General features: G+C 47.2%; 1 protein-coding gene across 1 annotated transcript in view; it reads right to left on the bottom strand.

The window, feature by feature from the left end:
* The window catches only part of LOC148116651 (arf-GAP with GTPase, ANK repeat and PH domain-containing protein 1-like), a 1,231,127-nt gene that overhangs the window by 1,112,984 nt on the left and 93,721 nt on the right, over positions 1–24,422 (bottom strand). Inside the window, 2 exon segments of the mRNA XM_087887143.1 lie at positions 5,600–5,777; positions 8,202–8,287. Of these exon segments, the coding sequence (XP_087743269.1) occupies positions 5,600–5,777; positions 8,202–8,287 (264 nt within the window).

Genomic DNA, 24,422 nt, shown 5'->3' with positions numbered 1-24,422 from the left:
CATGTGCTTGGATAAAAGCACAGATGTAAATAATCATGCAAGGCTAGCAATAATTTTGCGTTATGCTGCTGGTGACATCATGAGAGAAGAGCTGGTGAAACTGGTGTCTTTGCCTGAAAGAACACAAGGGATAGATATCTACAATGCTGTGATGGAGGCTTTTTCATCACAAGACATAAGATCAGAAAAAATGGTTTCAATTACTAGCGATGGGGCACCTTCTACGATGGGGGCAATATCTGGTTTTATACAGTTGTTTGTTAAAGAAACAAAGCATAAAGGCATTCAGTTCCATTGTATTATACATCAAGAAGCTCTTTGTGCCAGGGAAAGCAGCAAAAAATATGAAGATGTCCTCAAAGATGTCACAAAAATGGTGAATTTCATCATGGCTTGTGCTCTCAATTCTCAACAATTTCAAATACTTCTTGAAGAGGTTCAGGCACAGTATAATTGTTTACTTATGTACAATAATGTCCGGTGGCTGAGCAGAGGACGAGTCCTGGAGAGATTTGTAGGCGGCTTAGATGAAATTAGGCTGTTTATGAATGAAAAAGGGCAGAAATATCTACAGCTCACTGATATGGCCTGGGTTACCAACCTCATGTTTTTTACAGATTTTACAGTACACTTCAATGTACTGAACAAACAACTACAAGGTTTTGGAAAAACAGCAGAAATGATGTTTAATGATATCAAAACATTTGAGAGAAAACTGGAGATTTTTGAAAGTGATATTGAAAGTCAGCAGCTGAAATATTTTCCAAATCTAAAAATGCATTTAGAAAGTTCTGCAATATTTACAGACAACCCTACAAGCCATCGGAAAATCTACACAGAATTTTCTAGCATTGTAGCAGCTGAAAAGGTGAATTTTAGTAACATGTTTTTACAGTTCTGTAAGATGGAGACAACCCTGGGTTTTCTTACTTCTCCAGATAAAGCCAAATTTGCAAAACTTGATCTTTACTGCTTACACTGGTTAAATTTAGGAAATCTGGAAATGGAGGTAGTGGAATTTCAAGAAAGCTCCATGTGGAAAAATAAATTGGATAAAATAACTTGAGAAGATGGAAAGAAAAGGCAGCACAATTAGTTCTGACACAGTTACCTGTATTTCTGAAAATGAAATCCTTAAAGTGTGGAATTCTCTGCCAAATAAGTTTAAGTCAATGAAAGCACTTGGGATTGCTTTCCTTACTTTGTTTGGATCATCTTATGCTTGTGAGCAGCTGTTTTCAGATTTGAATTATATCAAATCTGACACCAGAAACAGATTTACAGATAAACTGAGTGCTGCATGTGTTGCTCTCAAACTTACAAACTATGAGCCAAGGTTAGAAAAATTATCAGCAGGCATACAATAGCAAAAGTCACATTAATAAAAAGCATGCCAAATGCAAAGTTTTACATTTCAATAAAAAGTTGTTTGTATCATTGAAAGCGCTGTTATTCAGTTTTTTTTTCAGAGAAAAGACGTTAATTAATTTATTTTTTTATTTTATTTTATTGAATTTTTATACTGCCCTTCTCCTGCTGAACTCAGAACAGCCAAGAATAAAAAATATCCAATACAAAATTTAAAATTTTTAAAAGAATTGAACAAATTTTGGCCCAGATATTAAAACATCCCAAACTAAAATCCATTACAATTAAAATATCTAAGGGGGGGGGGTTACGCCAGCCCAGCTTAGTGAAATAGAAAAGTTTTGAGGGCACGGCGAAAAGCACGGAGATCTGGTATCCTACATATCTCTGGGGGCAGGTCGTTCCAGAGGGCAGGTGCTGCCACAGAGAAGGCCCTCCCCCTGGGGGTCACCAGCCGACATTGCCTGGCTGACGGCACCCTGAGGAGTCCCTCTCTGTGAGAGCGAACTGGCTGGTGGGAGGCTATCGGTGGCAGAAGCGGTCCCGTAAGTACCCAGGCCCTGTGCCATGGAGCGCTTTAAAGGTGGTAACCAAAACCTTGAAGCACACCCGGAAGACCACCGGGAGCCAATGCAGCTTGCGCAGGAGGGGTGTCACATGGGAGCGGCCCATCGCTCCCATAATTCCCCGCGCGGCTGCATTCTGCACCAGTTGGAGCCCCCGGGTGCTCCTCAAGGGGAGCCCCATGTAGAGAGCATTGCAGTAGTCCAGGCGGGAAGTGACGAGAGCCTGAGTGACTGTGCGTAAGGAATCCTGATCCAAAAAAGGACACAACTGGCGAATCAGGCGAACCTGATGAAAAGCCCCCCTGGCCACGGCCGTCATATGCTCTTTTAAAGACATCCGTGCATCCAGAGCCCTCTCCGAGGAGCCCAGTAACTCACCCCCAATAGCCAGCTATGGCACCATCTGGCTATATCGGGACGCCGGAAGCCACAGCCACTCGGTCTTGGAAGGGGTTGAGTCGAAGCCTGTTTCTCCCCATCCAGACCCGCACGGCCTCCAAGCACCGGGACATCACTTCAAGGGCATCATTGGGATGGCCTGGGGTGGGAGATGTACAGCTGAGTATCATCAGCATACTGATGGAACTCCACCTCAAAACCATGGATGATCTCACCCAGCGGCTTCACATAAATGTTGAACAGAAGGGGTGAGAGGACCGACCCCTGTGGCACCCCACAAACAAGGCGCCTCTGGGTCGACCTCTGCCCCCTGCCAACACCGACTGCGATCGGTCAGAGAGATAGGAGGAGAACCACCATAGGACGGTGCCCCCCACCCCCAACCCCTCTAACCAGCGCAGCATGATACCATGGTCGATGGTATCAAAAGCCGCTGAGAGATCTAACAGGACTAGGATAGAGGAACAACCCCTATCCCGAGCCCTCCAGAGATCATCCACCAATGTGACCAATGCCGTTTCCGTGCTGTGCCCAGGCCTGAAGCCGGACTGGAGCAGATCTAGATAGACAGCTTCATCCAGATACTGAGGATGCTGTCGCGCCACCACACTCTTAACAACCTTTGCCACAAAGCGAAGGTTGGAGACCGGATGATAGTTAGCCAAAACAGCCGGATCCAGAGAGGGCTTCTTGAGGAGGGGCCTCACCACCACCTCTTTCAAGGTGGACGGCAAGACACCCTCACTCAAAGAAGCATTAATAATCCCCTGGAGCCAGCCTCTTGTAACCTCCCGGGAAGCCAGCACCAACCAGGAGGGACACTGGTCCAATAAACATGTGGTCGCGTTCAGCCGTCCCAGTTTCCTGTCCACGTCCTCGGGAGCAACAGGATCAAACTCTTCCCAAATGACATTCTCAAGACTGGCCTCCATCATCCCGTCTGTACCTACCCAGTCAGAAACCAAGCCTTCCCGAATCTGAGTGATTTTATCGTGCAGATACTGGACAAAATCCTCGGCCCGACCCTGTAAGGGATCTTCCCGCGCTCCCAGATGGAGGAGGGAGCAGGTCACCCTATACAGGGCGGCTGGGCGGTTATCTGCAGATGCGATAAGAGCAGAAAAATAGTTACATTTTGCCGCTTTTATCGACACTAGGTAAGTCTTAATATGAGATCTTACCAGTGTTTGGTCAGATTCGGAACGGCTAGACCTCCAACTGCTCTCCAGGCGTCTTCTCCGGCGCTTCATCTCCCTCAGCTCCTCGGAGAACCAAGGAGCCAGGTAGACTCAGCGACAGGTCAGAGGCCGCAAAGGCATGACTCAGTCCAAAGCGTCAGTGGCCTCCCTATCCCAGGCGGCCACCAATTCTTCAGCCGAGCCATGAGTCAGAGCCTCAGGGAATGGCCCAAGCTCCATCTGGAACCCATCAGGATCCATCAGGCGCCTGGGGCAGAACCATCTAGTCTGTTCCGCCTCCCTGTGGTGGGGTGTGGTGGTTAGAAAGTCAAGCCTAAGAAGGGAATGATCTGACCACGACAAGGGCTCAGTCACTATCTCCCCTATCACAAGATCATTCATCCACTGACCAGAGACAAAAATCAAGTCTGGAGTGTGTCCTCCCATGTGAGTGAGTCCATGAATTAATTGGGTCAGATCCATGGCCGTCATGGAAGCCATGAACTCCTGGGCCACCTCAGTTGCTTTGCCAGCAGATAGCAAGTTGAAGTCCCCCATGACCATAAGCCTGGGGGTCTCCACTGCCACCTTGGCAATCACGTTGAGCAGCTCAGGCAGGTCAGCCGACATGTGGCAGGGAGCCAGGTACGTAACCAGCAAGCCCATTTGCCTCCCATGTCCCCACTTCACAAGGAGGGACTCACATCCGGCTATCTGAGGTACAGTGGCCTCCCTTGGAGCAAGTCCTTCCTTTACCAGAACTGCCACCCCCCGCCCCTCCCCTGGGACCTCGGTTGATGGAATGCATAGAAACCTGGTGGGCACATCTCATCGAGGGGAACCCCCCCCCCGGCTCAACCAGGTCTCCGTAATACTTACCAGGTCCGCACCCCCCTCCTGAGCCTGATCACAAATGAGGGGGGCTTTATTTACCACAGACCTGGCATTGCACAACATCAACCGGAGGCCCAGGCCCTGGGGGTCCGAACAACCCGGGGAACGAGAAGAGCATTGGGGGCCGGAGCGCACAATCGCTCGCAAGTAGCGAGTGCGCCCTCCCCTAACACGATATGGCCCCCTGCTCCCACCATATCTGCCCCTCCCACCTACAGTGCTGATGGAAACACCCTCCCCAATATAGGAACTAGCCCCCCCAACCCCCCAAGACCCAGTCCCGACGCCTGTGGGTTGCCCCCCAAACCCACCCCGGTCATACACGTTACATCGTCCCTCCCACCCCTTAAAAAGTGAATTAAATACATAGAACTTTTAAAACTTTTAAAATCCCCCACGCCCTCATGTCACCTCTCGGGATCCCAGGATCTGTCCTTGAGGCATTTCTTGGCAAGGCCAGTAGGCCACTTCCAGGAATCGGGGGCATTCCTTAAAGCGCATAAGTCTGATCTTGAATACAGTCGTGGAGCCATGGCAGCCATGGAAGAGGGTGCAAAAATGGTAAACAGGAGATGTTAAAAGCAGGCTGGGAACTGGCTGAGATTTTCCCAAGCATTGGGAATTTCCTCCCCCAGGTGTCCCCTCACAACACCTGGGTGGGGCATAGCTGATAACCGCCATCGTCCTCTCATCATGACGGCATCCCGAAGTTCATTTGGGAGATCTCTCCGGCAGTATTCTCGACCACTGCAGAGCTCTCACCCCTGCATGGCCGGTTCGATGTCATAAAACCACAACTGCCCTCTCATGGCAGTGGAAAACACTGCCCAAAAGCAAGCCTGTTCCGTGGAGGAGGAAAAACCAGCAACCTCCTGGCTGTCTAAGTCCGAGTCCCAGCTCGCTGATCCTAGGCAGGGTCCCCAGATGGACCAATGGGGTATAGGGCTAACACCCCCACTGGAGGTGTAGGGAAGCCTCTTGGGGTTGGTCCACCCCTAAAGGCCCTCATGCCCAAAAAGTGCCCAAAAGATGTAATAGGCACAACCGATGTAGCTCCAGCAGGTAATCTCAGCGATGACCAGCAGAGGGCAGAGGCAGTCCCTTGATGGTCCATGGGTACAGCAGGTCTCGAATTCGCTGTCGGTGCCAGCAGAGCAAGACCAGAGCCAGCGTGCCAGCGAGCCAGCGAGCCACCTCCAACTCCCCCCGACTCCGCCGCTCCGGCTCTCGTCTCCTCCGTCCGACTGGCCCGAGACCCCCTGGACTTTCCAGGAGACCCTCTCTGACACTCCAGGAGAGGGTCAGCGTCGTCTCCACTCCTCGACCTCTCAGCGACCCGGCCCGCCGACTCCAGGGCCTCGCAGCTCCATCGCTGAACACCAAATTCCGTCACTGAGAGCCCGGACACCGTTTGCCACTCGCCGAGCCTCGCAGCAGCCATCGGTCTCGCCCCTCGCCCCGGCATCAGCAAACAACTTCAGGGACTAATGACGACCCCTATAGTCCTCTGGTAAAGCCTCTCTCCACCCATGTCAGGGGTGGCAAAACAACTTGCCCCCAACAATCCTGTTTAAATCATGTATCAGTTGTTTTTTCTAAACTAAAACCTCAGTATTCAAGTTACCGTATTTTTTGGACTATAAGACGCACTGGTGTATAAGACGCACCAAGATTTCAAAGAGGTAAGCAAAAAAAAAAAAGATGTTGCCCTTCCCAACCCCCAGGAGCAGTCTGCAGGCCTCCCAAAGACTCTGCGCACCCTGTTTTTGCAAAAAATGGGCCCGTTTTTCGCAAAAACAGGACTCGTGGGGCGGGGCTTTGGGAGGCCAAAAATGGCTGTATTCGGTGTATAAGACGCACCAACATTTCCAACCTCTTTTGGGGAGGGAGGGAAATGTGTCTTATACTCTTAGAAGTACGGTAAATTGCCATGTTGGCACTCCGAGATAAATATGTGGGTTTTGGGTTGAGGTTTGGGCACTCGGTCTGAAAAAGGTTCGCCATCACTGCCCTAGATGATAGGATCAAGATCCAGATGGAACTTGACAGACTTGAACACTGGGCCCTAACTAACAAAATGAAATTCAATGTAAAGAAAAATAAAGTCCTACACTTAGGCAAGAAAAACCCAAGTACACATATAGATTGGGAGAAACCAGGCTTAACAGCAGTAACTGTGACAGGGATCTTGGAGTTTTAGTGGACAACCAATTAAATATGAGCCAATAGTGTGCAGCGGCAGCCAAAAAAGCCAATGCAATCCTAAATTGCATTAATAGAGAGATTCAATCAAGAACAAGTGACGTAATAATACCACGCTATAAAGCCTTCGTAAGACCACACCTAGAATACTGCATCCCGTTTTGGTCACCTCACTATAAAAAGATGTTGAGACTCTAGAAAGAGTGCAGAGAAGAGCAACAAAGACTGGAGGCTAAAACATATGAAGAACAGTTGTAAGAACTAGACATAGCTAGTCTAATGAAGAGAAGAACCAGGGGTGACATGATAGCAGTGTTCCAATATTTGAGGGGCTGTCACAGAGAGGAGGGGAACAACCTATTTTCCAAAGCACCCAAAGGCCAGACAAGGAATAATGGATGAAAACTGATCAAGGAGAGATTCAACCTAGAAATAAGGAGAAATGTTCTGACAGTGAGAACAATCGATCAATGGAACAGCTTGCCTTCAGAAGTTGTGGATGCTTCATCACATCTTTCGAGATGAGAATGGACAGCCACTTGTCAGAAATGGTATAGGGCTGTGATGGTGAACCTATGGCATGCGTGGACACATGAGCTCAGCTCCGGCACGCATGTGCGTGCCAGCCAGCTGATTTTCAGGCCTTCTGGGCCCACCGGAAGTAGGGAAACAAGCCGTTTCCTGCCTCCGGAGGGCCTGGGGGGGGAAGGCCGTTTTTGCCCCCACCCCAAGCTTCTAGAGAGGCTCTGGTGCCTGGGGAGAGAGAAAAACGGGCCTACCAGGCCCATCATGCCATCGCATGCCAGGAGCGGGGTTGGGGGAGAGGGGGGTCACATGCACATAGGCAGGGCACATAGAATTATGGTTGTGGGCACACATGCGTGCAACCCCCACCCCCACCCCTCTCTTTGCACGCAATGGCAAAAAGGTTAGCCATCACTAGTATAGGGTCTCCTGCTTGATCAGGGTATTGGACTAAATGACCTACCAGGTCCCTTCCAATGCTGTTATTCTGTTCTGTCTAGCATGATCTATTTTAACAAATCCATGTTGGCTTCTGGTAATCACCTTGCTTGTTTCTAGGTGCTCAGAAATCCACTGCTTGATTATCTTTTCCAGGATATTACCAAATATTAATGTCAGGCTAATTGGTCTGTAGTTTCCTAGATCCGTTTCCCCCCACCTTTTTTTTTTAAGATTGGAACCACATCAGCTCTTTCCAGTCTTTCGGTAGTTTCCCCATGCACCTAACTAAGTCTCCACGAGTCAACAATTACTTGAAAGGCCAATAAAAAACAATTACTAATCTTACTATTTTATTAATCTAGATTCTAATACAAAAAGAGAAAAAGTGTTTTTATTTTCTATACTGGCTTGGATTCAGACTTTATTCCAACTAGTGTAGGGAAGAGGAGGTTTTTGTTTTGCTTTCAATTCCTCCTTTCCACTTTTTTATAATTTATTCTGAATAGATGAAACAGGTATGGTGAAAAGGAAGTCTGCTGAAACCATTTCCTTCATTATTTTCTATTGGAAATGTTACCCATTCATCTCCAGATTTCAGATTATTAAAATAATTAAGCATAATACATACCTGTGCTTCAGGAGGACCTCCTTCATCTCTAATTAACAATAGGTAACTCTGTCCATCAATTGCTATCTCTTTCTTGAATCTCCCACCTGTCTTAGAAAACAATCCATTAGAGAAATCAAGGTTTTACTTGAAATAAAAATTGTTCTGAGTGCTTGAAAAATGCTGTAGTAATTAAAGTTTTAAGCTTTCTAGTGAATGCTATAAAAAAGACAAAGTAGAAAACCATATATACCTTTGTAGGTCAACCTACTTCCTATTGTCAGGATTCCAAGTAATAACCCCAAAGCAATCAAAACTCTGAGGCCTAGAGTTTCCTCAAAGCAACATTTTATTTGGGATATCATATTGGCACAGCTGGTGAAAACCCGACTCTGAAGGACCCAGGATTTTCCCCATCAAATCAAAGCCCAAAATTCCTGTTCTCCAGATCACATATCCATCACATAGTCCAGTCAGGTTGTATTCCCAACTCCAGCTGGATTTGGTCAATGCCCTTCCAAAACCTGGTAGAGTGTTCTTGGCTCCCATGAGAAAGAATGTTATTTTGACTACACATCCCCCAGCTATCTCTACCACCCCTTATGTTCCCACAGATTCCTCCCCCCCAGCCTTGCTGTGACAGCCCTTAAGATGTTCCCAAAATGGCTTCAGGGCTGACAGGCTGCCCCCCCCTCAGTTGAGAAGGACCTCCTGCAAGAGAAAATCAAAGGGAGGGCTACACATCCCCCAGCTATCTCTACCTCCCTCCTACATTCCCACAGTGCCCCCTTCCTGGCCTCGCTATGGCAGCCCTGGAGATGCTCCCAAAATGGCTTCAGGGGTGACAATTTACATTTGGATCCAAATATTTGATAACTGGTAAAAATTGGTTTAAAGCATGAGTTTCTCATTTCATTTTTAAAAGTCAAATTTTATAAAGCAACATATGCATTATGGAAATGGTTTCTTCTAGGCTTTTTCTGTCACCAGATCATTATAAACTTACAATGGGTCAAATCAGAGCTAATGGAACTTTATTTTATTTTTTATTTTATTTTATTTTGAATTTGTATACCGCCCTTCTCCCTGAGGACTCAGGGCGGTGAACAGCCAAATAAAAACAGCAAATACAAATATTAAAATACAGTTAAAAATATATATATAGATTTGGCCCCATTAATTAAAACGATAAACAAAACAATTAAAAACACTTAAAAAGAATTAGGCCAGCCCGGCTTGTTGGAAAAAAAAGGTTTTAAGGGCACGGCGGAAGGCACTGAGGTCATGGATTCTCCTTATCTCTGGGGGCAACTGATTCCAGAGGGTGGGTGCCCCCACAGAGAAGGCCCTCCCCCTGGGGGTCACCTGCCTGCATTGTTTGGCTGATGGCACCCCGAGGAGGCCCTCTCTGTGGGAGCGCACGGGTCGATGGGAGGTCGTCGGTGGCAGTAGGCGGTCTCGAAGATAGCTAGGCCCTATACCATGGAGCGCTTTAAAGGTGATAACCAACACCTTGAAGTGCACACGGAAGACCACCGGAAGCCAGTGCAGTTCACGCAGGAGCGGTGTTACATGGGAGCGCCACGCTGCTCCCGTTACTACCCGCGCTGCTGCGTTCTGGACCAGTTGGAGCCTCCGGGTGCTCTTCAAGGGGAGCCCCATGTAGAGAGCGTTGCAGTAATCAAGGTGAGAGGTTACGAGGGCATGAGTGACTGTGCACAGGGAATCCCGATCAAGAAAGGGCCGCAACTGGCGGATCAGGTGAACCTGACAAAAGGTCCCCCTGGTTACAGCCGTCAGATGTTCCTCCAAGGACAGCTGCGTATCCAGGAGGACTCCCAGATTGTGAGCCCTCTCTGTGGGGGCCAAAGACTCGCCCCCAATAGTCAGTGATGGAGTCAACTGACTATATCGGGATGCCGGGAACCACAGCCACTCAGTCTTGGAAGGGTTGAGCCTGAGCCTGTTCCTCCCCATCCAGATCCGTACAGCCTCCAGGCACTGGGACATCACTTCAAGGGCATCGTTGGGGTGGCCTGGGGTGGAGATGTACAGCTGAGTGTCATCAGCGTACTGATGGTATCTCACCCCAAAGCCCACGGATGATCTCGCCCAGCGGCTTCACATAAATGTTGAACAGGAGGGGTGAGAGGACAGACCCCTGAGGCACTCCATATATAAGAGGCCTCGAGGTCGACCTCTGCCCCCCTGCCAACATGAACTGCGACCAGTCGGAGAGAAAGGAGGAGAACCACCGTAACACAGTGCCCCCCATCCCCAACTCTTCCAACCGGTGCAGCATGATACCATGGTCGATGGTATCAAAAGCCGCTGAGAGGTCTAACAGGATCAGAACAGAGGAGCAACCCCTGTCCCGAGCCCTCCAGAGATCATCAACCAACGCGACCAATGCCGTTTCCGTGCTGTGCCCAGGCCTGAAACCAGACTGGAACGGATCCAGATAGGATGTTTCCTCCAGGAATTGCGTAAACTGTCGCGCGACCACACTCTCAACAACCTTCGCCAGAAAGCGAAGGTTGGAGACAGGACGGTAGTTGGCCAATATTGCTGGATCCAGGGACGGCTTCTTGAGGAGAGGCCTCACCACCGCCTCTTTCAAGGCCGCGGGGAGGTGACCCTCACTCAATGAAGCGTTGATAACACCCTGGAGCCAGCCTCGTGTAACCTCCCGGGAGGCCAGTACCAACCAGGAGGGACACGGGTCCAGTAAACATGTGGCCGCACTAAGTCTCCCCAAAATCCTGTCCACATCATCGGGAGTCACAGCATCAAACTCCTCCCAGGTAACATTCTCAAGGCTATTCCTCGTCACCCTGCCCTGATCTACCCAGTCAGAGTCCAAGTCCCCCCGGATCTGAGCGATTTTGTCATGCAGGTATTGTCCGAAATCCTCCGCCCTGCCTTCCAAGGGATCCTCCCGCGCTCCCAGGTGGAGCAGGGAGTGGGTTACCCTGAACAGGGCAGCCGGATGATTCCCTGATGACGCAATAGAGGTGGAAAAGTAATTAAACTTTGCCGTCTTTATCGCCACTAGGTAGGTCTTAATATGTGACCTTACCAGTGTTCAGTCAGATTCAGCGCGACTGGCCCTCCAACTGCTCTCTAGGCGTCTTTTCCGGCGTTTCATCTCCCTCAGCTCCTCGGTGAACCAAGGAGCTGCGAGGGATCGACACCGGGTCAGAGGCCGCAAAGGCACGACTCGATCCAAGGCCCCACCAGCCGCCCGATCCCAGGCAGCTACCAGGTCCTCGGCCGAGTCGTGTGCCAGATCATCAGGAATTGGCCCAAGCTCCGTCTGGAACCTATCAGGATCCATCAGGCACCTGGGGCAGACCCATCTAATTGGGTCCGCCTCCCTGCGGCAGGGTGTAGCGGTACGAAGGTCCAGACGAAGGAGTGAGTGATCTGACCATGACAAGGGTTCCATGTCTATATCCCCTATAACAAGATCACTCAACCACTGGCCAGAGACAAAAATCAAGTCTAGAGTGTGTGTCCCCCCGTGAGTGGGGCCATGAACTAACTGGGTCAGGTCCATGGCCGTCATGGAAGCCATGAACTCCCGAGCCATCCCAGACGTTTCACCAACGGATGGCAAGTTGAAATCACCCATGACCATAAGCCTGACCTTAAATCCTACAAGGACTTCAAGATTCATATTTTGTCAGTAGAATGACACGTAGACTTGAGGATTCAGAAGGCTTACAGCCAATTTTAGTGCTCCATGAATTACAACTATTTCTGCAGAAAAACAAATGTATTTCAGTAAATCACACACTAGCAACCTCCTATTTAGGTTGTTTGTGCTATTTCTTAATGATATTATAAACAATATGAAAGCTTCAGCTAGTGAAGCATACAGCAAATAATTCAACCCATTAGTGATTATATTTATAGTCCCAAATAATCAGTTAACTCAATACCTCAAAAAAATACTTAAATATACAGTCTATGTTCAAGAGGTAAGATCTGTCAAGTAGCTCACTTATTCTCTTAATCCAATTAGAACAATATATGCTGTCCTTCACATATTGAAGTGGAGGGACTTCAAACTTAATTCAGCCCACAAGTGGATTAGCCCATTTGATTTATTTAATCTCAGTGTGGAGTTTAATTTTTGCCAAAATGGAATAATTTCCATTCTTGGATATCAATGCAGCTTGCATATTTTGAACACAATGAGGGTTAAAGAGTGTCAATATGACACTTTCATTGTGCTCTTGGATTGGGATAGGAAAAAGCCAATATCAGGTTTGTATGGTTTGGCTTGGCACCTCACAGGCATCCTGCCATCAAAGGATTGGAGGGGGAAGGATAGAGGGACAATAAATCTGTGTGTGTACATGATGGGGGATCAGAAGGAATTACATATTGGAATGACATAAATAAACTGGCCAGATCCAGTTTGTACTAGAATCCCAAGGCCAGGCTCCCTGATAAATGATTCTCATGGACTCTCCCTGGAAGAAAACATACAGTCACCTAGAAAATAAACATCATCAAATGTCCCTAAAAAAGTAGCATCATCAAGTGCTCCTGTGATAGGTAGAAAAATGACCCAAACCTCCCAAGGAAAAAAAAGGCGAGTGTTGGTGATAGGAGATTCAGTTCTTAAGGGAACAGAACCAGCCATTTGTAGACCAGACAGTCAATCCAGAGAGGTATGTTGTCTCCCTTGAGCAAAAATCAAAGATGTGGCTGAGAACCTAACCAAAATAATAAAGCCCACAGGTTACTACTGTTTTCTACTACTACACATAGGAACAAATGACACAAAAAAAGACTTGAAAACAATATTGAGTGATTACGGGCAGCTAGGCAAGAAAGTCAAGGACTTAGGTGCACAAGTAGTTTTTTCATCTGTACTGCCAAAGAAAGGTCAACATCCAGTAAGAGAAAAAAGGATTCTAGAAGTGAACCACTGGCTAAAGGGTTGGTGTAGCAAAAAAACACTTTGGATTCCTATACCATGGTCTGCACTACATCCATGATGGGCTTTTGGCTGCACCTCAGAAACACTGGGAAGAATGTTTTCAGAAAATGACTAGCTCAACTTATCAGGAGGGCTTTACGCTAAAATTGAGGGGAGAAGGTGACCAAACTTTAGGATCTCCAGAACCTAATTCCAGGCAAAAACTCCTAGAAAACAAGTCAAATAATGAGGTAAGGAGGGATGGGAAGGAAGACAAATTCAAACACCAAATAAGAGACATAGGAAGCATGCCCAGAGTCAGACATAAAGATCTCAAGTGCCCATATACAAATGCACAAAGTTTGGGAAACAAACAGGGTGAACTTGAATTATTAATACATGAAGGTAGATATGATATAGTTGGAATTACAGAAACTTTGTGGTATGAAATCCATGACTGGAACATACTGATAGAAGGTTACAAACTGTTCAAAAAAACCAGACCCCATAAAAGAGGATGTGGAGTTGTACTTTATGTAAAGAACCACTATATTGCTACAGAAATGCACGAAACCAAGGATGAAAATCTCTCAGAATGCATATAAATTATTCAATATAAAAGGGGGAAAAAAAGAATGACATTGCCATAGGTGTATACTATAGCTCCATGATGGCAAACCTATGGCACGTGTGCCAGAGGTGGCATACAGAGCCCTCTCTCTGGGCATGCGTACTGTCTCCAACTGCTCTTCTGGTTTCCGGTGCACACATGCACACTAGGCAGCTGATCTTCATGTGTGCCAGAGCCTCGGAAACCTGAAGATCACCTGCACATGCCAGAAACCCAAAGACCAGGTTGCCAGCACGTGCATGTGCACCAGCCAGCTGGTCTCTGAGTTTCCGGGGCTCTGGCACATGTACATGCATGCACGCACGCACACTCACACATTCTGGTTTGGGCACTCAGTGCCGAAAAGGTTTGCCATCATTGCTATAGCCCACCCAACCAAGCAGAAAAAATAGATGTACTTTTTGCTAACCAATTAACAAATATATATAGGAAACACACTACAATAGTAATGGGGGACTTCATTGGAAGACTAACATCAACTGGAAGACTAATTCTTTACCAAGTGAGAAATTGAATAGGTTCCTGAACAAACTAGCTGACAACTTTGATAAAAAGGTAGAGGAGGAAACTAGAGGGACAGCCATACTGGACTTAATTCTTACGAACAGAGAAGAAGTGATAGAGGGAGTTGAAACTGGAGGAACCTTGGGTGAGAGTGACCATGTCATACTGGAATTTAATATAATGCAAACATAAAAAACAGAACATAATAATACCAGAGTCTTAGATTTTAAAAGAGCTGATTTTAACAAGTTCTCAGAGAAAATTTGGGAAAGATTCATTGGATGAAAATCCTAAAATGGAAAACACTCAAGAAGATTGGGAAACTCTAAAAAAGATGATCATAAAAACTCAGTCCAACACAATACCACTGAAAAACAAAAACAAGAAACCAACAAGTATGATAGCACCAGATGAATTTCCTTCAATCCTTAGTGAAAGTTTTAATTACAACTTTAAGAACCTATTTAAAAATGGGAGGGAAGGGAATAAATAGCAAAAGAGTGATGAAAACTTTGATTTTAGGAAGTTACAAATGTTCCAGATAAATTTGTAATAAGAGTTTGTAATTAATTATAAAGAATCCTACCCAGGGATAATGCTTCTGTTTTGATTTTAGAAAAACTGTAAGATTTTAAAAACTGACATTAAAGAGAAAGGAGGAATTAAATATTAAGTTAAGGGAGGACACATAAACTTGACTTACAATTACAGAATGAAGCAAAATATCATGCTGTACACTGAAGGCATTTTTGGAAAATGAATTTAGAAGTTAATATGTATAATGACAATAGTATAGTTCTAAAATACGTTATGGAAGAGGAAATTTTTTTACTTGATAAGACAGACAAGTTGAAAGTGAATTTACAAATAATAGACTAGAAGAATGACAAAGAAAACATTGTTACACTGGATATACAAAAGAAACCAGGTGATGTTGTAATAATTAAAATAGATATATAAACAATTAACCAAAAGAGTGACTGGGATAATTTTCATAAATATTGGATTTACAAAGGACGCTTGATTACATTTTTGAGCAAATCTGTAAAGGGACAAAGAAAAAAATTAGAAGAAATGGAGTTCTAGAAGATTGTTTGAAGTGAATAAAGATTAAAGTTGTTAGAAGTAAAAAGAAGAAATATAAAGCTGATTTATTTGATCTTTAAAATAGATAAGTTGCTATTTGTGATAACTCCTAGGGGACTTTTGTTCACACCAGGACTAAAATAACTATACTTTATGGATTTACTTATGAATAAATAGGTGGGATATGGGAAAAAGAAATCATTGTTTTATTTTAAGAATAGGTGATAATTTAGTAAAATTGTTTATACTTGGAAGTCACTTTGTTCTTTGTTCTACACTGTTTTAACTGAAGATAATATTTAGATGGGATAAATTGGAAGGAGTGATATTCATGTTTAAACAATAGAGGTTCAAACCAGTGGTGGAATTCAATTTTTTTTACTACCGGTTCTGTGGGGTGACTTGGTGGGCATGGTATGGCTTGGTGGACATGGCAGGCAAAGGATACTGCAAAATCTCCATTCCCATCCCACTCCAGGGGAAGGATATTGCAAAATCTCCATTCCCACCCCACTGGGGCCAGCTAGAGGTGGTATTTGCTGGTTCTCTGAACTACTCAAAATTTCCGCTACTGGTTCTCCAGAACCTGTCAGAACCTGCTGAATTTCACCCCTGGTTCAAACTGAATTCAGTCCAAAAAATAAAAAGTATTTCTAGTAAAGTTCAAAGGGGAACTGGAAGAAATGCAAATGGAAGTGATAAAGAGTCCCAGCATTTTGTATTCTAAACAGCTACAACAAGAAACTGAGGAGGAGACTACTGTACTAGAAACTATAGCTATTGACTTTCCTATGTTTTTGGCATAAACATCAGATTTAAATGCCTAATGTTGGAAATAAATGAAGCAAATGCTCCTCAAAAAACAAACAATCCTCAAAATAGAGTTTTATTTCATCTTTTTTTTAAAAAAAGAAGCAAGATATAGATTGTCTTCAAGAAATGCATGTTAGACAGCAGCAAGATTGTTGATAGGTAAATATTGGAAGAATGAAGCTTTGCCCACTATCGAGGAATGGACTTTGAAGATGGCTAGTTTTGCAGAGATGGCGAAGATTTCAGCATATTTAAAAGACTGTTCACAAGAGACTTATGAATGGGAATGGAAAAGGTGGATAGAATATGTTCAGAACAAATACCAAACTAGAAAGTATCAAATAGCTTTTATTTGAAAATAATGTATTAGAAATATTTTAAAGAGACAAAGTGGAAAAATTATACAGGGGGAGGGATGGGTTCAAGCTTATATATCAGTGTTATTAGTTATGAGTACATAATAGGGAAGTCTGGGGGGGGAGGGTTAGGGAGGGTTAGGGAGGATGGGAAGTTTGGGGAGGGAGGTGGGGGGGTGAAAAAAGGGGTGAAAATGTAATTGTAAAACTTTTGCAATAAAAAAAAAGAAATGCATGTTAGAAATATGGATATTTGATCTGTAAAAAATTGGGTGAAGAATTTATTTCAGCAGGAAGTATAAATAAAAATCGACATCTTTTGTTATATAAACCTCCAATTATAACCAGAACTGATACTGAGTTGCAATTGGACTAGATATGTGGAGCTTTACATGGAGCCAAGACTTTGATAATGGGAATTTATGCTCCAAATGCTGTATAACAGCCAGAAAACAAAAACTACTATGCTGTATTTAACAGCCAAAAATGACAATGCTGTGTAACAGCCAGAAAATAAAAATGACTATGCTGTATTTAACAGCCAAACAAAAATGACAATGCTGTGTAACAGCCAAAACAAAAATGAATATCCTGTGTAACAGCCAAGAAACAAAAATGAATATGCTGTGTTTAACAGCCAAAAACAAAATGAATATGCTGTGCTTAACAGCCAAAAACAAAATGGATATGCTGTGTTTAACAGCCAAGAAATAAAAATGATTGGTTTAACAACAAAGATAAAGATAAAAATGCTGGGTTGTATAGCAAAGATAAAAGGAGGTGGGATAGCCAAAATAAGGAGGAGTATGTTGAGATTAATAGTTAAAATGAAATGAATAAGTTAGGTTTATTTATTTATTTATTTATTTGTTTATTTGTTTCCATTTCTATACTGCCCTTCTCCAAATAGGACTCAGGGCGGTGAACAGCCAAAGTAAAAAACAGAACATACAAAATTTAAAAACAGTTTAAAATAATTAAATATTTTGGCTGTAAATTAAGACAACCCAATTTAAAATCAATTAAAAATTTAACTCAAGCCAGCCCAGCTAGTTGAAATAAATAGGTTTTCAGGGCCCGACGAAAAATCCGGAGGTCTGTTATAGTACATATCTCTGGGGGGAGGTTGTTCCAGAGGGTGGGCGCCGCCACAGAGAAGGCTCTCCCCCTGGGGGTCGCCAGCTGACATTGTCTGGCGGACGGCACCCTGAGGAGGCCCACTCTGTGCGAGCATACTGGCCGGTGGGAGGCTATTGGTGGCAGAAGGCGGTCTCGTAAGTACCCCGGCCCTAAGCCATGGAGCGCTTTAAAGGTGGTCACCAACACCTTGAAGCGCACCCAGAAGACCACCGGGAGCTAGTGCAGCTCACGCAGGAGAGGTGTCACATGGGAGCGCCTCGTCGCCCCCATAACCCCCGCGCGGCCGCGTTCTGGACCAGCTGGAGCCTCCGGGTGCACCCCAGGGGGAGCCCCATGTAGAGAGCATTGCAGTAGTCCAGGCGGGAAGTGACGAGTGCCTGAGTGACTGTGCGTAGGGAGTCCCAATCTAGAAAGGGGCGCAACTGACATATCAGGCGAACCTGATAAAAAGCCCCCCTGGCCACGGCCGTCAAATGATCTTCTAAAGACAGCCGTGCGTCCAGGAGTACGCCCAAGTTACGAGCCCTCTCCGTGGGGGCAAGTGATTCGCCCCCAATAGCCAGCGATGGCGTCAGCTGGCTATATCGGGACGCTGGAAGCCACAGCCACTCGGTCTTGGAGGGGTTGAGTCGGAGCCTGTTTCTCCCCATCCAGGCCCGCACGACCTCCAGGCACTGGGATATCACTTCAAGGGCATCGTTGGGGTGGCCTGGGGTGGAGATGTACAGCTGGGTGTCATCAGCGTACTGATGGAACTCCACCCCGAAGCCACGGATGATCTCACCCAGCGGCTTTACATAAATGTTGAACAGAAGGGGCGAGAGGACCGACCCTTGTGGCACCCCACAAGCAAGGTGCCTCGGGGTCAACCGCTGCCCCCCTGTCAACACAGATTGCGACCGGTCAGAGAGGTAGGAGGAGAACCACCGCAGAACGGTGCCCCCCACCCCCAACCCCGCCAACCGGTGCAACATGATACCATGGTCGATGGTATCAAAAGCCGCTAAGAGGTCTAACAGGACCAGGATAGAGGAGCAACCCCTATCCCGAGCCCTCCAGAGATCATCCACCAATGCGACCAATGCCGTTTCCGTGCTGTGCCCAGGCCGGAAGCTGGACTGGAGCGGGTCTAGATAGACAGCTTCATCCAGGTACCGGGGAAGCTGTTGCGCTACCACACTCTCAACAACCTTCGCAACGAAGCGAAGGTTGGAGACTGGACGATAGTTAGCCAAAACAGCCGGATCCAGAGAGGGCTTCTTGAGGAGGGGCCTCACAACCGCTTCTTTCAAAGCAGCCGGCAGGACCCCCTCACTCAAAGAAGCATTAACAATCTTCTGGAGCCAGCCTCGTGTCACCTTCTGGGAAGCCAGTACCAACCAGGAGGGAAACGGGTCCAATAAACATGTGGTCGCGTTCAGCCGTCCCAGAACCCTGTCCATGTCCTCGGGAGCCACAGGATCGAACTCCCCCCAGATAACACTCTCAAGACCTGCCTCAGTCATCCCATCCTGACATACCCAGTCAGAGGCCAGCCCTTCCCAAATCTGAGCGATTTTGTCATACAGATACTGCACAAAGTCCTCAGCTCGGCCCTGCAAGGGGTCATCCCGCACTTCCAGGTGGAGGAGGGAGCAGGTCACCCTAAACAGGGCGGCCGGGCGATTATCTGATGACGCGATAAGAGCGGCAAAATAGCTAGATTTCGCTGCTTTTATCGCCACTAGGTAAGTCTTAATATGAGACCTCACCAGTGTTCGGTCGGATTCGGAGCGGCTGGTCCTCCAACTACTCTCCAGGCATCTTTTCCGGCACTTCATCTCCCTAAGCTCCTCGGAGAACCAAGGAGCTAGGTGACTTCGGTGCCGGGTCAGAAGCCGCAAAGGCATGACATGGTCCAAGGCCCTGGCAGCCGCGCTATCCCAGGCGGCCACCAGGTCCTCAGCCGAGTCATGAGCCAGAGTCTCAGGAAATGGCCCAAGCTCCATCTGGAACCTATCAGGGTCCATCAGGCGCCTGGGGCGGAACCACCTGGTCGGTCCCACCTCCCTGCGGCAGGGTGCAGTGGTTAGAAAGTCCAGTCGAAGGAGCGAGTGGTCAGACCATGACAAGGGTTCGATGACTATATCCCCTGTATCAAGGCCACTCGACCACTGACCAGAGACAAAAACTAAGTCCAGAGTGTGTCCACCCGTGTGAGTAGGGTCATGAATTAACTGAGTAAGGTCCATGGCCATCATGGAAGCCATGAACTCTCAAGCCACTTCAGACGTTTCGCCGACAGATGGCAGGTTGAAATCCCCCATGACTAGAAGTCTGGGGGTACCAACCGCCACCTCAGCTATGACGTTGAGCAGCTCGAGCAGGGCCGTTGCCATGCGGCAGGGAGCCAGGTACGTGATCAACAAGCCCATCTGTACTCCATGACCCCACTTCACAAAAAGGGACTCACATCCGGCTATCTGTGGAACAGTGGTCTCCCTCGGATCAAGACTTTCCTTTATAATAACCGCCACCCCCCCGCCCCTGCCCTGAGCTCTCGGCTGATGGAATGCTCGGAAACCTGGTGGGCACCTATTCACGAGGGGAACCCCCCCCTCCTGGCCCAACCAGGTCTCCGTAATACCTGCCAGGTCTGTTCCCCCCTCCTGAATAAGATCGCAAATGAGGGGGGCTTTATTTACCACGGACCATGCATTGCACAACAGCAGCCGAAGGCTCGGGCCCTGAGAGTCTGAACAGCCTGGGGTGCGAGAAGGGCTATGGGGACCGGGGCGCACCACCGCTCGAAGATAGCGAGTGCACGCCCCCACCACATGATGCGGCCCCCTGCTCCCACCATATCTGCCCCTCCCACTCAACACATTGATAGAGAAGCCCTTGACAGAATGGACTCTGATGTCCCCCTTACCCCCGGAATCCGCACCCTCCGTGGCCCCACTGACAGCTGGGCTGGACCCCTCCCCCCGTGGGTTAACCCCCAAACCCACACAACCCTCCCGCCCCTTAAAATCCCTTAAAAATCTATCAAAAAGTTTCCCTACAAAACCCCTCAATCCCCTTTTTGTGGCATGCCACAGGTTTAATAATAGAAATAAAGATTATAAATGTTGAGCTCAATAATAAGAATAAAATGATTATGTTGGGATTCAATATTTTATGAATGTTTATAATAATTGTATGATTTATATTTTAAAAATATATCCATCTAAGCAAATGAAAGAGAAAAAGGGAATGATAATTGGTTAAGATTTAAGATTTAAGTAACGGGCTTTTGGGGATAATGGCATAGTTAAATAATGGATTTGAGGGAAATAACTGAGTAAAATATTAAGTTGTATTAATTGAAAATTAAGATTTGTTAGTGATTTGTATGAATTTGTGACCTGATCAAGAGCTTTGTTTTGAAAATATGTGTTTTATGTTTATAATTTAAAATAATAAAAAACTTTTTAAAAAAAAGATGAGGCCACTCTGGAGGATCCCACGAATCCAAGAGGGTCGATCGGAGTGGGGAAGAAAGACAACTGGGACAGAAGAACCAAAAGTGTCACCCTCACCTGAGACGGCCGGCAACCAGGCTGGAAAAGTGAGCTGGACACACTGTGGGACCAGGAGGACCCAGCCGAAGAACCGGCTAGGCAGAAACAACTTAAGAGACAAGTCATGCAGCTTTTGAGAACCTGAGAGCTTGTGAGGAATTAGATCACTGAGAGGGAGGAGGTGAAGCAGCAGCAGCCACTGACAGAGCCAGAGCTACCACCCAGGTCCCACGGCTAATGACCCGGCAGATGGGGCAGGGGAGCTAGCAGCCATCCTGGTGAACCCACCATGCGCAGTACCAGTCTCTGCAAATGCTCTGGGGCCAGCAAGGGCCCCATAGCTAGAACAGAAGGCACCCACCCTGGGTGGGAAGTACGACAGTGATCCACAGCAGTTGGGCTTTTTCTGGTGCACGTCCACACATACATGCAGGAATATGGGTGGGATTTCCGAACTCAGGGCATCCAGGTCAGAGTCGTCACCCTGGCCCTGGAAGGAGCAGCAGCCAGGTGGATGGTGATCCTCCACAATGCCGCCGCCCCAGAACTACGGAATTTCGACCGCTTCATGATGGCACACTGTCACCAATTCAAAGACCTCAGATTGGAAGGTTCATGACCAGATTAGAACCGTGAAACAATGTTGCCAGCCAGTGGCCAAATACACTAAGGAGTTCTGAGACCTCACCTGCCAAGTAGACTGGCTGAAAGACATCCTAGTGACCTCATTTAAAAGACAGACTGAATGATGACCTCTACCATGTCTGTCTGGCCCGCAGAACTCCAAACTGTCTCCACAAGTGGTATATTTTAACAGAAAATGTGGAAATTGACCTAGTCAGAAACCAGTACCAAGCTGGGAGAACCTGGAAAAGATCCCCAACCCAGGGGAAGCGAGAGTCATTCAAACCACAGATTGCCCCCCCTATCACGGTCAACTGCTTGCTTCAAATGTGGAAAAGATGGGCACCACACAATCAAGTGCCGCTCGAAGACCCCGGCCCAGAAACCTGAGTGCCTGTCAAGTGGAAAACCAGTGAAAGCCACCCCACATGGAAAAGACACCACCCTGAGAAGCAGAGAGGCTGTGAAGTTTTGCCCCCTAGCAAAACCAGAGGAGGGAACTCCGGCCTCGCCAGGAGAGGACACCGACCAGTTCAAAAGTGATTCCAAAGACGATCTGCTGGTAAGCGAGCCTATCAAACTGGTCACACTGCCCCAAGACTATTTATCCCCAACTGGAAAAGGAGAGTAAAGCTGTCAGCATACTTTGAGGAAGATGACTGCCTCGGAGTTGGGGGTGCTACTTGGAACCCTGACACACTCCTAGACTCGGGGTCCACCCAGTGTTCAATTAGACTGGCGCTGGTGGGGAGATTGGGCATTCACTTACAAAATCTAAAGACTCTTGTGGCATTTTACCAGCTAGATGGGTCAGTCGCAGGTGGGGAACCGGCCATTTTTGCTATGGAGCCCCTGGAAACCCCATAGGGGCCCACAACGAAAGACTCATATTCATTGTGACACATGGAATGGAGTGGCCATTGGTCCTAGGGCTCACCTGGCTGAAGAAGTGGAATCCCAGAGTAAACTGGAAAGAGGTACCCTGAGATTTCAGTGGGGAGTAATTGGACCAGATGACCAAGGAGAGGAACTGGGGGGAGGGGAGCCCAAAGAAAGTAATGACCACCACTGGGAAGGGCGAGCCAATGCAGGGAATTCCCTGAGAGTACAGAGACCTAGCTGAAGTGTTCAGCGAAGAGAACTCCAACAAGCTTCCCCCTCACTGCCCCACAGACTGTGCCACTGAGATACTCCCTGGGGTAAAAACTACCAAAACCAAAGCTATATAGCATGTCCCCAAGAGAACTCAAGGAACTGTGGGCATTTATAGATAAGAACTTAGCCCAGGGGTTCATTAAGCCAGCCCGATCCAAGTTCATGGCCCCGGTACTGTTTCGGGAGAAGGATGGATCTTTATGCTTATGCATGGATTATAGAAGTCTAAATGCCATGAGCATGCAAAATGGATACCCCGTTTCCCTGATGAACATGATAGTTCACCTCTCCAAGAGAAAGGTTTTCTCAAAGCTGGACTTGAGGGAAGCCTGTTACAGAGTCAGAATTTGGATAGTAACAGATCTGTTTTCCAAACATGTCCACTTCATACCCTGCCAAAAAATTCCCACTGCTAAAAATCTGGCCAAAATATTCCTACTTCACATGTATTGATTGCACGGAGGCCCCCAGAGGATTATATCAGACTGGGGTGGTGGTGGTTCCAATTCACTTCAAAATTCTGGAGACCTTTCCTAAGCATCCTGGGGTTGAGGCTTAGGAAAGGCCTGAGTTCTAGTCATCATCCTCAGACAAATGGGGGAATGGAACGAATAAACGGGGTTCTAGAGCAGTATCTAAGGTGTTTCATCAACTACCAACAGGATAACTGGACCAACCTCTTGCCATTCACATAGGTTGCTTATAATAATGCAGTGTACTCCAGCACTGGATTCACCCCTTTTAGAGTTGCTACTGGCCAGGAATTCAACCCCATGCCAGAACTACCAGTAGAAGAATCCACCATACCCTCCCTTAAGGAGTAGATACATCAACTGCAAAACACCTGGCTGGTAGTAAGAAAAGCAGTGACTGTAGAGCCGCGTTCAAAGCATAGGCTGATAAGAAACTAACAGACCCTAAACCCGTGATGGCGAACCTATGGCAGGCATGCCAGAAGTGGCACGCAGAGCCATCTCTCTGGGCACACAAGCTGTCGCCCATTGCTTTTCCTGGTTCTGGCCCCAACTGGTCTTCACGTGCACAGGAGTACCAGATAACCCCTTCTGAGCATGCGCAAGATGGCGGTCGCGTGGTGAGGTGCTGCGGCTGGATGGAGGCCTTTCTGGAGCTCGAGGGGGTACTGCAGGGGAGCTCGACCACCAGCGACCCCTGATTGTGTCGGATGGTTTCGGGGCGAGGGTTTTGAGATCTTCCTCGCCCCTGAACGCCCCTGGAGTCGGAGACAGCAAGGGAGAGTGTAGCCGTGCCGCTCCGACTCTGCCGACGCCGCCGAGAGCCGAGTGGAGAGTGGAGAGTGGTGGCGCTGCTGGGGAGGAGAAGGGAGAGCGGAGAATGGAGCCGAGCGGAGAGTTGAGAGCGGAGAGAGGAGATATGGAGATGAGGCTTGTTGGCGGCGGCGGGTTCAGTCAGTGGAGCTCGGGGCGAGGGTTTTTGAGA

Source organism: Pantherophis guttatus, chromosome 1 (genome assembly GCF_059756535.1).
Source record: "Pantherophis guttatus breed Tessera chromosome 1, ASM5975653v1, whole genome shotgun sequence".
In the NCBI taxonomy this organism is placed as follows: Eukaryota; Metazoa; Chordata; class Lepidosauria; order Squamata; family Colubridae; genus Pantherophis; species Pantherophis guttatus.
Note: the sequence above shows the minus strand (reverse complement) of the source record. Positions and strands in the feature narration are given on the sequence as shown.